This window comes from Saccopteryx bilineata, chromosome 4, assembly GCF_036850765.1.
Source record: "Saccopteryx bilineata isolate mSacBil1 chromosome 4, mSacBil1_pri_phased_curated, whole genome shotgun sequence".
NCBI lineage: Eukaryota > Metazoa > Chordata > Mammalia > Chiroptera > Emballonuridae > Saccopteryx > Saccopteryx bilineata.
In genome coordinates this window covers 266881577-266895975 of record NC_089493.1, presented here as the reverse complement: position 1 = coordinate 266895975, position 14399 = coordinate 266881577, and the positions used below count along the sequence as shown (strand labels likewise).

At 40.9% G+C, this 14399-nt stretch overlaps 1 protein-coding gene across 3 annotated transcripts in view; it reads right to left on the bottom strand.

The window, feature by feature from the left end:
- Nucleotides 1-11696, bottom strand: part of EIF4H (eukaryotic translation initiation factor 4H) — a 28341-nt gene extending 16645 nt beyond the window's left edge. For 2 of the 3 annotated variants that reach the window (XM_066274569.1, XM_066274571.1), the window contains exon 1: nucleotides 11369-11524. In XM_066274569.1, the coding sequence (XP_066130666.1) occupies nucleotides 11369-11427 (59 nt within the window). In that variant the 5' untranslated portion in view covers nucleotides 11428-11524. Of the gene's footprint in view, nucleotides 1-11368 lie in introns of all 3 variants that reach the window. The other variant, XM_066274570.1, reaches the window with a different exon arrangement.
- Nucleotides 11697-14399: the final 2703 nt, after the last annotated feature.

The window sequence follows — 14399 nt, the reverse complement described above, 5'->3', positions numbered from 1 at the left end:
TTTCTGACTCTGTCTCTGTAAAAAAAAAAACAACAAAAAAAACTTGGACTCTACTTTCCAGACAGTAGAGAGGAATAGCAGAGAACTCTTAATAAGATGGTAATGTGTGAATAAGCAAAGATATGTAGGACTGAAAGGAAACTATACAGTGACCATAAGGAAAAAAATAAGGATTAGAAATTATTAAGGCTGACTGGGAATAGATCCAGAAAGTAGATGAAAGAGAAAATGAAGCATTCAAGACTTACTTCCAAAGTATAAAAATTAATGAAAAAAAAAAAAATGGACACATGCTAAGTTACTTCTGGAAAATAATTTTACAAAGATTTCTAGGTGCATTAGAAACGGTACACAAGTTAAGCATTGTTGTTGTCACTCTTAAAACTTCAAGACCAGCTCTGGCCAGTTGGCTCAGCGGGAGAGTGTTGGCCCGGTGTGTGGAAGTCCTGGGTTCGATTCCCAGCCAGGGCACAGAGGAGAAGCACCCATCTGCTTCTCCACCCTTCCCCCTCTCCTTTCTATCTCTCTTCTCCTCCTGCAGCCAAGGCTCCATTGGAGCAAAGTTGGCCCCGGTACTGATGATTGCTCCATGGCTTCTGCCTCAGGCACTAGAATGGCTCCGGAGCAACACCCCAGTTGGGCAGAGCACTGCCCCCTAGTGGGCATGACGGGTGGATCCTGGTCAGACGCATGCAGGAGTCTGTCTGCCCCCCCAACCCCTGCTTCTCACTTCAGAAAAATATGAAAACAAACAAACAAACAAACAAAAACAAAAAACCCTTCAAGACCAATGCCAAGATACCAAGAAGAATTAACCTCTCTCTTTGGTGTTTGGTATTAGGTGGTCTCCTTCTATCACCTCTAAGTGATAACTAGACAGTTTCATTAGGGCTAATTAACAACTCTGGTCTTTCAAGTGCCCTCCAGAAACACTTATTAGTACATACCATTTGGCATGTGGCACGATGTTAGATCCCACATAAAATCTTAGTAAGATAGATTATTAACTAAAGTTCAGTTTATTCAGGTTTCCTTAGTTTTTACCTAGTGTCCTTTTTTTCTGTTCCAGAATCCCATCCAAGATGCCATACTAACTTTAGTTGTAGCGTTTTTTAAAAACTAGCCCAGTGTAACCTGAATTAGGGCACTTTATTTCTAAGATCTCCAAGTACATATATGCGTTTTCCAAGGCCTTCAGTCAGCATTCAAAATTAAATCCCTTCATCTTGATAACTGTCATTTGCTACAGGAAGTGAATGGAAGCCTCTGAAAGTTTCTGGTAAACAATGGAGGTGGGGCAATGTCTATGGCAGGGGTCCCCAAACTTTTTTCACAGGGGGCCAGTTCACTGTGCCTCAGACCGTTGGAGGGTCGGACTATAAAAAAAACTATGAAGAAATCCCTATGCACACTGCACATATCTTATTTTAAAGTAAAAAGACAAAACTGAAATAAATACAATATTTAAAATAAAGAACAAGTAAATTTAAATCAACAAACTGACCAGTATTTCAATGGGAACTATGCTCCTCTCACTGACCACCAATGAAAGAGGTGCCCCTTCCAGAAGTGCAGCAGGCCGGATAAATGGCCTCAGGGGGCCGCATGCGGCCCGCAGGCTATAGTTTGGGGACCCCTGGTCTATGGTGAATTCTTCAATGTGCCCCTATTTCAAGGAGCTCTTTTCTGCTGTGAATGAGATTTAATAATTCAATCACACTCTAAGATAAGAAAAAGCCTGCAGGGAAATGCTAAGTAGTTCTAAGGCAGGAACTCAGTCTTGTATACTGCTTTATCTTCAGAACTATAATATCATCAGGTACTTGTGGGGGTGGGGAGGAGCAATAAAGTCACAGGCCTAGCAACTACTTTAGCATGGCAAATATCTTCTCACCAATATGAGTGTTCTTATTTGGAAAAAAATTTTTATACACAGAGGGTTCTACGTGTTTAGATGACATTCCCAATGAGGTACTTAAATGTTTTTCCAAAATCTGAGTTACTTGTATTAAAACATGTACGTATTAAACATATTTAATATTAACAATTATGTGTGTCAATACCAAATATATTTTATATTGTTGGCTGTGACCAACACCTAGAAATACATTTTACACATGACTTAATATATGCACACATATATATATGTCCCTGCACATTAACTAACAAATAAAAGCTTGCCCAATAGCATTAAATCAGTAAAATATTCACTATTCTCTATTCTGTTTCACCTTTTAAAATCCTTGTCAGGACCCACTAAATTGATTTCATCATTTAGCAGCACACAATAGGCAGTTTGTAAGCCTGATTTAGATGAACAGTGAACACACGAGGGACTTTTATGGTTTACATATTCTTTTAGAGAATTTTTTTTTACTAGGATAAAGGCATTTATCATAATATAATGACACTTTGCATTCCCACACATTAATGAAAACAAGAAAGGGTTATTAATTTAGTAACTTCATATAAGTGAAAAAGGTTACTCAACTCAAAAGTCCCAGATTTTCCAGAGGAAATGAAGTCTTAAATCTTGTATCTATTTATTGGTCCTCAGAGAATACTGCAACAAAAACATTTGTCTTCAAGCTATGGTGTAAACTATTTCTGTGGATTGGTTCTAAACTTCACAGGCCAAGAGCTCTTTTCCCCTAAATTCGAATACTTATTATTTGATTTGACATTCTACAAACCAGCTCCAACTACCTTACAACTACAAAATTTACTTTTAAATTTTTTCTATTAGATAACTATAAAATGTCATAGAAAGACCACCATTTAAAATCTAGAGTTCAAAGGCATTCAGTCAGAGCTTTTCTTCATTCAACATTTGAAATATCAAAAATCTGAGTTACCTGTATTAAAACATGTACTCACTAAAAAGAATACTTAATATTAACAATTCTGTATGACAATTACCAAATTTATTTTAACTTATGCCTACTTCTCACATAATTAGAAAAATTAAATGCATAAGAAGTACCTGAGATAAAAGCTATACACACTCCCACTTTATAATAGTCAAGAAAAAGAGAGGAGCCTATTAATTAAGATATTTAAATGGCAGAACGACCAAAGCAATGTATAAACTTTGTATGGTCCTGACTCTAAATCAGCTGCACATCAAAATATATGAGCTAATCAGAGAAATCTCAATATTTACTGGGTTACTATTTATAGTTTTTAATATTTAATATTAAAATATTTTAATATATTATACTTAATATTTTAAAAACTTAATATTTACTATTATATTACGTTTTCAGATGTGTTGATATAGTAGTCCTATTTTTAAAAGGTTTTACTTTTGAAACTCATACTGAAGTACTTCCAAATGAAATATCACTAATGTTTGCTTTAAAATAATCCAGAAGAGGCATAGCTAAAATGAATGGTCATTTTTAAAAAAGTGGGTAATAGATACATGAAGTGGATCATTAGATTAGACTGCTTTTGTTTAAGTTCTCTATAATCAAATATACTGTATTTTGTAGGTTCAAACAAAGTAACTATATGAAGTAATCTTTGAAATAGGGGAAAAAACAAACACGGACTGGATAACAGAAAAATTAGTAGTTAAAAAGACTCTTCTCAATTAGATACATATAGTCAAATGTCCCAAGTATTTTAAGATAGAATAGGATGGCTGGGATTGGCTTTAAAATATTCTATCCTCTCCCCCCAACAGTGAAAACAGATGAAATAGAAATAGCCAAAATGTTTATTAAGCTGACTGAAAAATGGAGAGTAGCTTAGCTTAACAAGTAGTTTCTGTCTGGAATGATGTACAAATTCTAGAAATAGAGTGGTAACTATTACACACCACTGTAATCACTGTGAACATTAGAGACAACGAACACACTTAAATGGTAAATTTTACTTTATATGTATATAAAACCACACATACTGGGTAAGGGCTGCATGAAGGTTCAATGTATTAGTCTTTACTTCTGTTTATGATTGAAAATGTTCAGATTAATTTTAACTGTTAGGTAAAATGAGCAACTAGTAAATGTCAACCCAACCTAGACCACACTGAGGTTTTTCCATTAACGGATTATCTCAGGTTGCAATTCTTTATTATCCTCAATCTCTACAAAGCATGAAAATGTACTTTCTTTGGTTCCAGCTCTGTCCTCCAGAGCCACACCTTCCTATTTAATAGTGCCTTAGGCTTACTAGCTGTTGAATCCTTGTTAAGTCTTCCCTCTTTATCCGAGACCTACACTGATCTTACAATTGGCCTTAGCACAAATCAAGGGAGCAACAAATTGAATGATTACTCATGCTTCACTTGAGTATTAAAGGGGGGAAAAGCCAGCTTCAATAAAGAATGTGCTTGATAAAACAAGCAGTAAAACATTAATTTTATTAAATTATGACCAATTTTTAATATCTCATGTTACGAAATGGGGACAAAGCACCTGTTGTTTACAGGATGGTTAGCTCCAGGAAAAGCACACATTCATGTAAGTCAGTGGTCTCCACCCCTGGGCCGCGGACCGGTACCAGTCCCAGTCCGTGGGCCAATTTGGTACTGGTCCCTAGAGAAAGAATAAATAACTCACCTTATTTCCGTTTTATTTATATTTAAGTCTGAACAATGCTTTATTTTTAAAAAATGACCAGATTCCCTCTGTTACATCCGTCTAAGACTTACTCTTGACGCTTGTCTCGGTCACGTGATACATTTATCTGTCCCACCCTAAAGGCTGGTCTGTGAAAATATTTTCTTTCTTTTTTTTTTTTTTTCACTTTTTCTGAAGCTGGAAACGGGAGAGACAGTCAGACAGACTCCCGCATGCGCCCGACCGGGATCCACCCGGCACGCCCACCAGGGGCGACGCTCTGCCCACCAGGGGGCGATGCTCTGCCCATCCTGGGCATCGCCATGTTGCGACCAGAGCCACTCTAGCGCCTGAGGTAGAGGCCACAGAGCCATCCCCAGCGCCCGGGCCATCTTTTGCTCCAATGGAGCCTTGGCTGCGGGAGGGGAAGAGAGAGACAGAGAGGAAAGCGCGGCGGAGGGGTGGAGAAGCAAATGGGCGCTTCTCCTGTGTGCCCTGGCCGGGAATCGAACCCGGGTCCTCCGCACGCTAGGCCGACGCTCTACCGCTGAGCCAACCGGCTAGGGCGAAAATATTTTCTGACATTAAACCGGTCCGTGGCCCAAAAAAGGTTAGGGACCACTGATGTGAGTTACAAGCTGAACTAGCTATTCTTTTCATGAAACATCTTTTTTTTTGAGAAGGAGGAAGAGGGGAAGAGAGAGAAAGAGAAGAGAGATGAGAAGCATCAACTCGTTCTACTAAGTTGCGCACTGATTGCTTCTCACACGTGCTCTGGCGGGAACAAAACTGGCACCCTGGGGCTCAAGCCTTGCCTTTGGTGGTGTTCCAGGTCGACACTCTAGCCACTGTGCCACCAACAATCAAGTATGCAACATCATTTTTACTTTAAAAAATTGACAAACTGGTTATTCAGACTTAGGTATTTGGCAGACATTTTCTTGAAAATAAAGAGAACCTGTCATTTCAAGGAAAACAACTACATATAACGGTACCTGTTGCCAATGGTAAAACGCACGCTTTCAAGTAAAAAACAAGAAAACCCCCAAACTTTAGAAAACCTGTATTCATCAATACAAGTGTGATAGATTCCCAAAAAACTTGGATTTCTTTCAGATGAAATTGATAGTAATAATAAACATGATTACTATATAATGGAATGTGTCAACATTTGAGAAGATCTGCATACTCAGTCGACTATTATTTCCCAAAGGACCATTTTGTATCATGTCATTCAAAACATACAAGACTGATTGAATGATTTTTAATGTAACAGTATGAAAAATCTATAGATATATACTGCTCACAAAAATTAGGGGATATTTCAAAAATGAATACGAACCTATAAAATATCCCCTAATTTTTGTGAGCAGTAATTTCAGGTTATATACACACAACTAACTTCTGTGGGAACTACCACTTGTTGAGTTTTGGTACAGTACCAAATAAGAATATCCACAATTACCTGAGTATTAAAATACTCCCTTTTCCAACTGCTTATCTGTGTATGGGTGAAGAGTATATCTTTGTTCATATACCTATGTCAACTAAAACCTATCTCAGAAGCAGGTAAGTGAAACCACTGTCTTCTATTAAGCCAGATATTCAAAAAGTTCCAAAAATGCAACTGATTAATTACAGAAGAGTATGTGCAGAACAAGGGAGACCAGAGTCTCCCTCCATCCACCCTCTACTGGAGTACAACACTTAACTGGAGGCGCCATATTGTCACTGGCATATCAACATGCTGGAGTACATCCAAAGGGCCACATCAAGAAGAAACATGGGAAAACTTCCAAGAACCTAGGACATTCAATTTTAAGACAACATGAATGAAAAGACCAAGAGGCAGGGCAGGCTCTCCTCCCTTCCATTTCTTAGGAGAAGCTGGAAACTGAAAGATGGAATCTGATCATGGACTGACACATCCCCTCAAACATACTGCTTTGGATGTTCTAAGCTTCTGGGAAGACTTGAATTATGTCGTGTCAAGTCTGCCCAGGATCCTAAGGTCAATTAAAAAAAATTGTTTGTTAACTTATTGATTTTTTTTTAGAAAGACAGAAACAATGACCCGTTCTTGTATGTGCTCTGACCAAGGATCAAACCTACAATCTTTGCATATCAGGACAATGCTCCAACCAACCAGCCATCTAGTCATGGCAAAAAATATAAACTTAAAAAATATACTAAGAAAGTTTTTAGAAATCTCAGAGGTATTTATATTAAACATTCCAAGCATAAATTCTGTAACCAATAACAAATTACTTAATACTCATTTATAATACTTATGGTACCCTAAATGAACAGATTTTTTACTTGGATTTAGAAATATAGCCAGTTAAGTAAAAATTCACTCCAGTTAACAGAACTTTCCCTAACTTTACTAATTGCAGAGGAAAATACTTTAATTAAAAAATTATAAAGCAAGAACTACCAATTATTAAACATTTTTTATAAACTAGATACTGTGCCGCACACTTTAGACAAATCTCATTTAGTACTCCCAACAGCCCTGTAGAGGAGTTTTTATCTTACACGTGGGGAAAATGAGGATCAGAGAAGTAAAGGACTTGTTCTAGATCATACTGCTAATACCTGGTTGAGCTGACACTCATGCTCTGGTCTGCATGATTCTGAAGCTAGCGCTTTTGCCTGAAGTGTCTCCTAGAGCCCTCTTGGTAAAACCAAATATTTAGGTAAAACTTTTCATAGGGGATGGATAACTTGGAATCAGGCATTGGGAGACTGCAAAATGGAGAGAAGGATGTCAATAAACCCAAACAACTTGCCATTTGATAGGTAAACAAATTTTTAAAAATGTTTTATTATTACTTTTTAGAGAATAGAATAGAGGGGGGGGGAGGGGAAGGGAGAGAGAAATCAATTTATTGTTCCACTTATTTATGCATTTATTGGTTGATTCTTTAGGTGCCCTGACTGAGTATTGAATCTGTAACCTTGGCATGTCGGGATGATGCTCTAACCAATTGAGCTACTGGGCCAAGGCTGGTAAACAGAATTTTAAAATAAGCTTTTCAATACCTATATAGATTCTGTTATCAGTAGAAATAGCTGTTTTTATATACTGCTTTCTTTCCAGTTTTAAGTTAAATATGCTTTGAAGTTTAGACAGAGATACTAAGCTTACCTACAAGATTCAAATTCTAACCTCCTTAACTAAAACCTAATAAAGAATATTACTTAGGTTTGGTAGTTTTATCAATTTTTAGCAATTACTACTTCAGCAACCTCTCTATTCTTGCTAACTCCAAGTTTCATCCCAATTCTCAAGATGGATGGTTTTAGGTTACAAAAACTCAGAATGCTTTACTGCAGTCAGAAATGTAAAATCGGTATTACTCCCCAATGACAAATGAAAAACTATAACCTCAGAACCATAGTTCAGAAAACTGCAAAAACAAAATACATTCAAGATCTGGTACAATCAACTCTTGACAATTTGGAATTTTGTTTTGACTTGCTTTTTGAGCAACAAGGTAGCCTCTGGTTCTCTCCTTGGCTGCTGGGGACATGCCTTTCTATAGGCTGGGAAAACATAGCAGTTGTTCAATATTGCTTCCTGAAAACTACTTATGACTATAAAATCAACTTACAGGGAACGTATAATTATAAAAACTAAGTTTTTAGAATATAACCATACATTTCAAACTTGTATTATTCTCACCTTGACCCAACTGGTTTAGAATTGCGGCATCTTATCTAGCCAAGGTGTTATAGACTAAAGGGAAGGTGCCTTACAAAAGTACCAAAGCAATATATGACTAGCTTTTTTTTTTTTTTTGGATTTTTCTGAAGTTGGAAACTGGGAGGCAGTCAGACAGACTCCCGCATGCGCCCGACCGGGATCCACCCGGCACGCCCACCAGGGGGCGATGCTCTGCCCATGTGGGGCATCGTTCTGTTGCAACCAGAGCCGTTCTAGCGCCTGAGGCAGAGGCCACAGAACTATCCTCAGCACCCGAGCCAACTTTGCTCCAATGGAGCCTTGGCTGTGGGAGAGGAAGAGAGAGACAGAGAGGAAGGAGAGGGGGAGGGATGGAGAAGCAGATGGTCACTTCTCCTGTGTGCCCTGGCCAGGAATCGAACCCAGGACTCCTGCACGCCAGGCCGACACTCTACCACTGAGCCAACTGGCAGGGCCTATGACTAGCTTTTAATAGGTGATATAATCTTCTATTAACGCTTAAGCACTGTTATCTGAACATAGGCAAACAGCACAGAGACATGTGTTGGTGTGAACATACTTCAAACAATTGAAATTTCCATCAAAGAATATCTGGTCAACTATCCTAACATCTTGCTAAATTTCAGAGATCCCAATAACAGGTAAGACTGAATTAACATTGATGAAATTAAATAACACTGACTCTCTGGGAAAAGGAAAGCTTCTGCACAGACCACAACATTACAAGTCTGGTCTTTGAAGTTTCTGGGTCCACTCAATACACGATCTAAATGAACATACAAATTCACCAATGGATTTTTAAGAATCTGAGCAATATTTCCTATGTACTTTTACATGAATATGACGTCAAGGAAAAATGTAGAAGGTACTTAACAGTACACTGACTTTTTATTAGAAAGCATAGGTAGTATAGAGCAATGGTTTTCAACCTTTTTATACTTGGAAACCAATGAAAATAGGAGAATGATTTTGGGGATCGCTAAGGCAGAAATCACCCTGAGCATAATCAACTTCGACTAAGATGACTGGGTCTATAACCTATAACAGTGGTCCCCAAACCTTTTACACAGGAGGCCAGTTCACTGTCCCTCAGACCGTTGGAGGGCCGGACTATAAAAAAAACTGTGAACAAATCCCTATGCATACTGCACATATCTTATTTTAAAGTGAAAAAACAAAACAGGAACAAATACAATATTTAAAATAAAGTAAATTTAAATCAACAAACTGACCAGTATTTCAATGGGAACTATGCTCCTCTCACTGACCACCAATGAAAGAGGTGCCCCTTCCGGAAGTGCGGCGGGGCCGGATAAATGGCCTCAGGGGGCCGCATGCGGCCCGCAGGCCATAGTTTGGGGACCCCTGACCTATAACATCAGAGGGGTTAACTCTTTTGTGTGGACTGGCAGTTGAAACACAGGGAGGTACAAATGTTAGCTCCTGTTCTCTCTCATCAGTTTCTGGAGTACATCTGAGCAACTGGCTAACATTTTCATCTGTCTTTTGATACATAATATAAATTATATCTTAACAGAATTTTACTTTTGATCACTTTGTATTATTCAAGTCACTTCCAACTGTCAAAATAGACATCCACTAAAAGTCTAACTTGAACACCTCAAGTGGCCAGAGGGGTCGGCACATTTGTGAACAGGCAGAAAGAATTAAAAAAAAAAAAATCCCCAGGCTCAGTAAAATATGACTTATTGCAGGCCAAAGCAACTAACTCCTTGGATCTGCCTTATACCACTCTGTTTAAGAGTAGTTTCCCTGGGTACTTTTAAATGAAAGTAGAAAAAAAAAATCCTAGTTATTAAATTTCAAGTACAAATCTGATGTCTAAAAACCTACCCCGAAGGCAACAACTTCACATGTCACCCAACATCTATTTCTTTTTTATTAGCAAATAAAATGTTCTTTGAAATAACAGGTGGCTCCACTTCCACGTTATAGTGTAATGAATGATATTGGGTACACTCCCAAACCCAAACAAACCTCTGAGCCATTCCCAAACCAAGGCATTAAAAGATCATTCTTCACCAAACAAAGATACTGTTGGGATTGAAACCCAGGAGACTGGACACCTCAGTAGGTACTATTGTGGTGTTATCCTGGGAAAGTAATCCTTTCTGTAAAAGCACACAAAGGCCAAGTGTGTCCTTGACAAACAGCAAGATGTTTATAGTCTACCTTCTAAATCCTGTATGGGTAACTTGTTTTTAAAAAAATAATTCAGTGTGGGTTGCTGGAATTAAACACCATAAGTTTTTTGTTCACTAGTCAGGGATTTTTCTTTTAAACAGGACGTCTCAATTGTATAGTCTGTATGTATATGTTCAGAATCGGAACAAGGCTCAATGTGATTCATCCTTCTCTAGGTCAAAACGAAAAACTAGGGAGAAGTCGTATTTTCTGCCGGCAACCACGTAGCACCTGTCAATAAGGCACTCTGGCCCGAGAAAGAATAAAAAATGCTCCGATGTGTTCGTTTTGATTGGTCTCCCCCTTCCCGACTTGAATCAGACCATTCCCGGGCTCCAGTCGCCAAATCCCTGCCTCACACGTAAGGGAAGGGGATCGTCCCATTCTTGGCCTCCGAACCTTACCCAGTCGGCTGGCCTCCTGAAGAAGGGGGTCAGGACGCCTGCAGCGAAGGTAAACACGAGGGCCGAGGAGGGGACCGGGACCTGAGCGGGGCAGGCTGCGGTCCCGGCCCAGCGCTGCAGCAGAGCCCCATGCTGGCTCCGCCGTACTGGGGGATGGGGTTGGAAGCCGGTGCTCCCTCTTCCCGGGTGCCCAGTGCAGCTACAGCGTGGCCTTGCGGCCAAGGAAAGGGGAAGACGACACGTCGTCGTCGGCAGAGCTAGGGACCCGCCCTGCGATCAAGACCCCGGGAGCTTAACCGCCCCCTCCCCGAGCGCGCCATTTCCAGGCCCCAACCCTCCAGGCGCCTCTCCCAGGCCTTCACCGGCCCAGCACGTACCCTACCTCTCACCGCCCCGGGTGAACACGGGAAGGCCGCCGCCCTGGAGTCCCTGACTCCGCCCGCCCCCTACACCCGGCCAGGGTCTGCGCACGGTCCCCTCACCCTCTGCCGCCGCCGAAGCTGCTGTAGGCTCGATCGTCGTAGGTATCGAAATCCGCCATTTGCCGTCTCCGCTCCGAGAGGAACCAGGGTGAGCGAAGAAGGACCCCGCAATATAACTCCCCCCCGCCCCGCCGTCGGGGCTGTCCGCAGAGCCGCCTGATCGCAAATCGCATGCACGCACGCGCACGCGCGCGCACGTACGCCGCGTCGCGCCCGGCCTGGGCGGACGGGCGGCTTCTGGCTTGGTGTGCTCTGCAGCCCGCGTGTTGCGGCGGCGCCTTTGCCTCGCGCCTGGCCTCGCCCCCGGGCCCATTGTGTGCTATCCCTGCGGCTTCACTCGCAGCAGCCTACTGCTCCCGCCCCGCCCCGTCCCGCCCCGCCCGTGGTGCGATCTCTGCCCTCACTCGGGAACCTCTGGGTGGCTCCATCTGCGCGCCCTGATGGCTACTTTCCCCGCTACCCTTGGATCCCGTGCCAGGCCCGCAGTGCTTTGTTTTCGCCTAGCTTTTTCGTACTCCAGAATTGGCGGGAACCCGGAGTCCTGCTCAGTTTGACTCCACTTCGACACCTCTTCCCCGCCATAGGGTCATCGGCTAACGCCAAGCAGCCACCTCCTCCAGGTTGGAGACTCCAGAGCTGGGCACTCGCAGAGAATTCACTGGGGCGAAGGGCTTTGAAGGGGTGAGATTGGGTTTAGGATCCGAGCTTGTGAGGCGATGGAGATGTAGATATGAATCGCCGTCCAGGGTCTACTCTAGGCCTCAGTTTTGAGGTTGGGATAGGGGTCGGGTGGTGAGATTAGAGTGTAGGTAATCGTTTTACTAGCAAGAGTCGATGCGTGTTGCTTTTGTAGAAGGCATATGCTAGAGAAGAGTTCAGCCCTCACGTGAATTCATCTAGCAATGGCAAAGGATGGATATGCGTTGAGAATCACACTTCTGAGATTGTGGTAATATCAGATACTCCAAACCCTAATGTTTCTAGGCAAATTTAAAAGAATCTCAGAATTTTTGCGTATACCAATAAGTACTGAAGTATAGTAAGTAGGTATAAAAGTTTAAAAATGCTTTTAAACTTAAACGTTTTCTGCTGTTTATTCCAGCACTGGGATTGACTATTTTTTTTGTCTCTTTTTCCTTTTTTTTCAATTAATAAGACCACTTTACTGTTAAATAGACCCAAAGTAAACGGGGTTCTGCCTTTAAACTAGCTGTGTGACCTCAAGCAAGTTACTAAACCTTTATAAGGTCTCAAGGGGAGGATATCATATACCTCCTCAGTGTTATAAAGATTGAGTGAGCCTGACCTGTGGTGGTACAGTGGATAAAGCATCGACCTGGAATGCTGAGGTCACCAGTTCAAAACCCCCGGCTTGCCTGGTCAAGGCACAAATGGGAGTTGATGCTTCCTGCTCCTCCCCCGTTCTATCTCTTTCCTTTCTCTAATAAAAAAAAAGTGAATAAAAAGAATCTAAAAAAAAAAGATTGAGAAAATTTTTGTAAAATTTCTGTCCTCAATAATCTATATTGAGCACCTACCTACTATGTGTCTGGTGGCATTATGGGTGTTTTGTGTGTATAATTTCCAAATCTCTCCTATAACTTATAGATGTGAAATACCTAGAAAGAGAAAAATAACTTGCCCAGGGTCCCAGAGCTTTGAATATAGCACATGGCTCAGAGAAGAATCAATGGTTTCTTCTTTCTGCACAGTTTAAATTTGAACCTCCCCTTCCATATCTCTTTCCCTCAACTCTATTATTTTAAAGTGCACTTAAATGCATTTGACTAAATGAAAACCTTAATATTTATCCCAGTTTTATTGTGACCTTAATACTTATTATTCAGTGGCCTTACATTATTTTTCGAAGTGTCCCAGTTCAAAGTCACCGCTAGGTGAGATCTGGAGGACAGGAACCATGTTGAGAGGGTCCCCTGTGTCATCTCCCACTGAGCTCTTAAAGAGAAGGGATAATTTATCATTAATGAAATGAAAGGAGGGAAGAATTCAAGGAAGCCCTATGGTCACGGTTCTCAGCACCAGACCGTCCATGGATCATTCCCTTCCTCTTGGTTCAATCCCTGTTTCTACCTCGCAAGCACCTCTTGGGCCATACTCCTAGACCTAGAGCATAGGCCCTTTTTCCTTCCGCTGCTCGCCAGCACACAGCCCACTTCCCACCCTGGATTCAGAGGGTTGAGGCTTGCGCTACAAAGTTCCATAAACGAGATGACTGCCTCCATGGCAAAGTTAGATGTCCAACCTCTGTTGATGTTGTCCTCATGAGCCTTCATTCTAATTTGTTCCCTAACTCCTTCCCAGAGTTGGATACCCTTTACCAGTTCACATGAGTCCTGGATGTGAGAGAAAGCAACCCTCCTTGAAGGCCCTACTCAGATACTACTTTTTCTGAGAAGCCTTTAGTGTAGTGGTGAACCTGCCTGTGTTTAAATCCTGGCCAAGCCACTTAATAGCTATGTGACCTCAGCAAGTTGTTTTTGTCAGTCCTTTGTAAGATAGGAATAATAGTCATTGTGATACCAGCTTTCAGTATATATGCTATTTTTAAGTTCTGAAATGTTGGTGTTTTGTTGGTATAATACTGTTAACTTATCTAAAACAATCTGAACTATGAATCATTTTTATGTTGAGATAAAATGACTTAAATGTTCAATTTACATGCAAAAACACATCGATACTTTACAAACTGGACAGATTCACTGCTGTGTGAACCTTAATAAGCATCTGTATTGAGCTCCTGTAAAGCTTCTGTTACAGGCATGATTTACGCTAGGTCAGAGACTTTCCAAATGAATATGAATGTGAAAAATAATTGAAGTTGACACATGTAATCTTCATCTGTACACGATGAAAATAAAGAAGGAAAAAAAAGTACTGAATATGCTTTTTTTTCCTAACCAAAACACTAACACTAAAATGTGCAAATTTTGCAAAATAACTAAAAAAAATTGCTCAAGAAGATCTCAAATAAGAAGAGGAAATATTTGAAGAAGGATGCTTCAACTCTGCC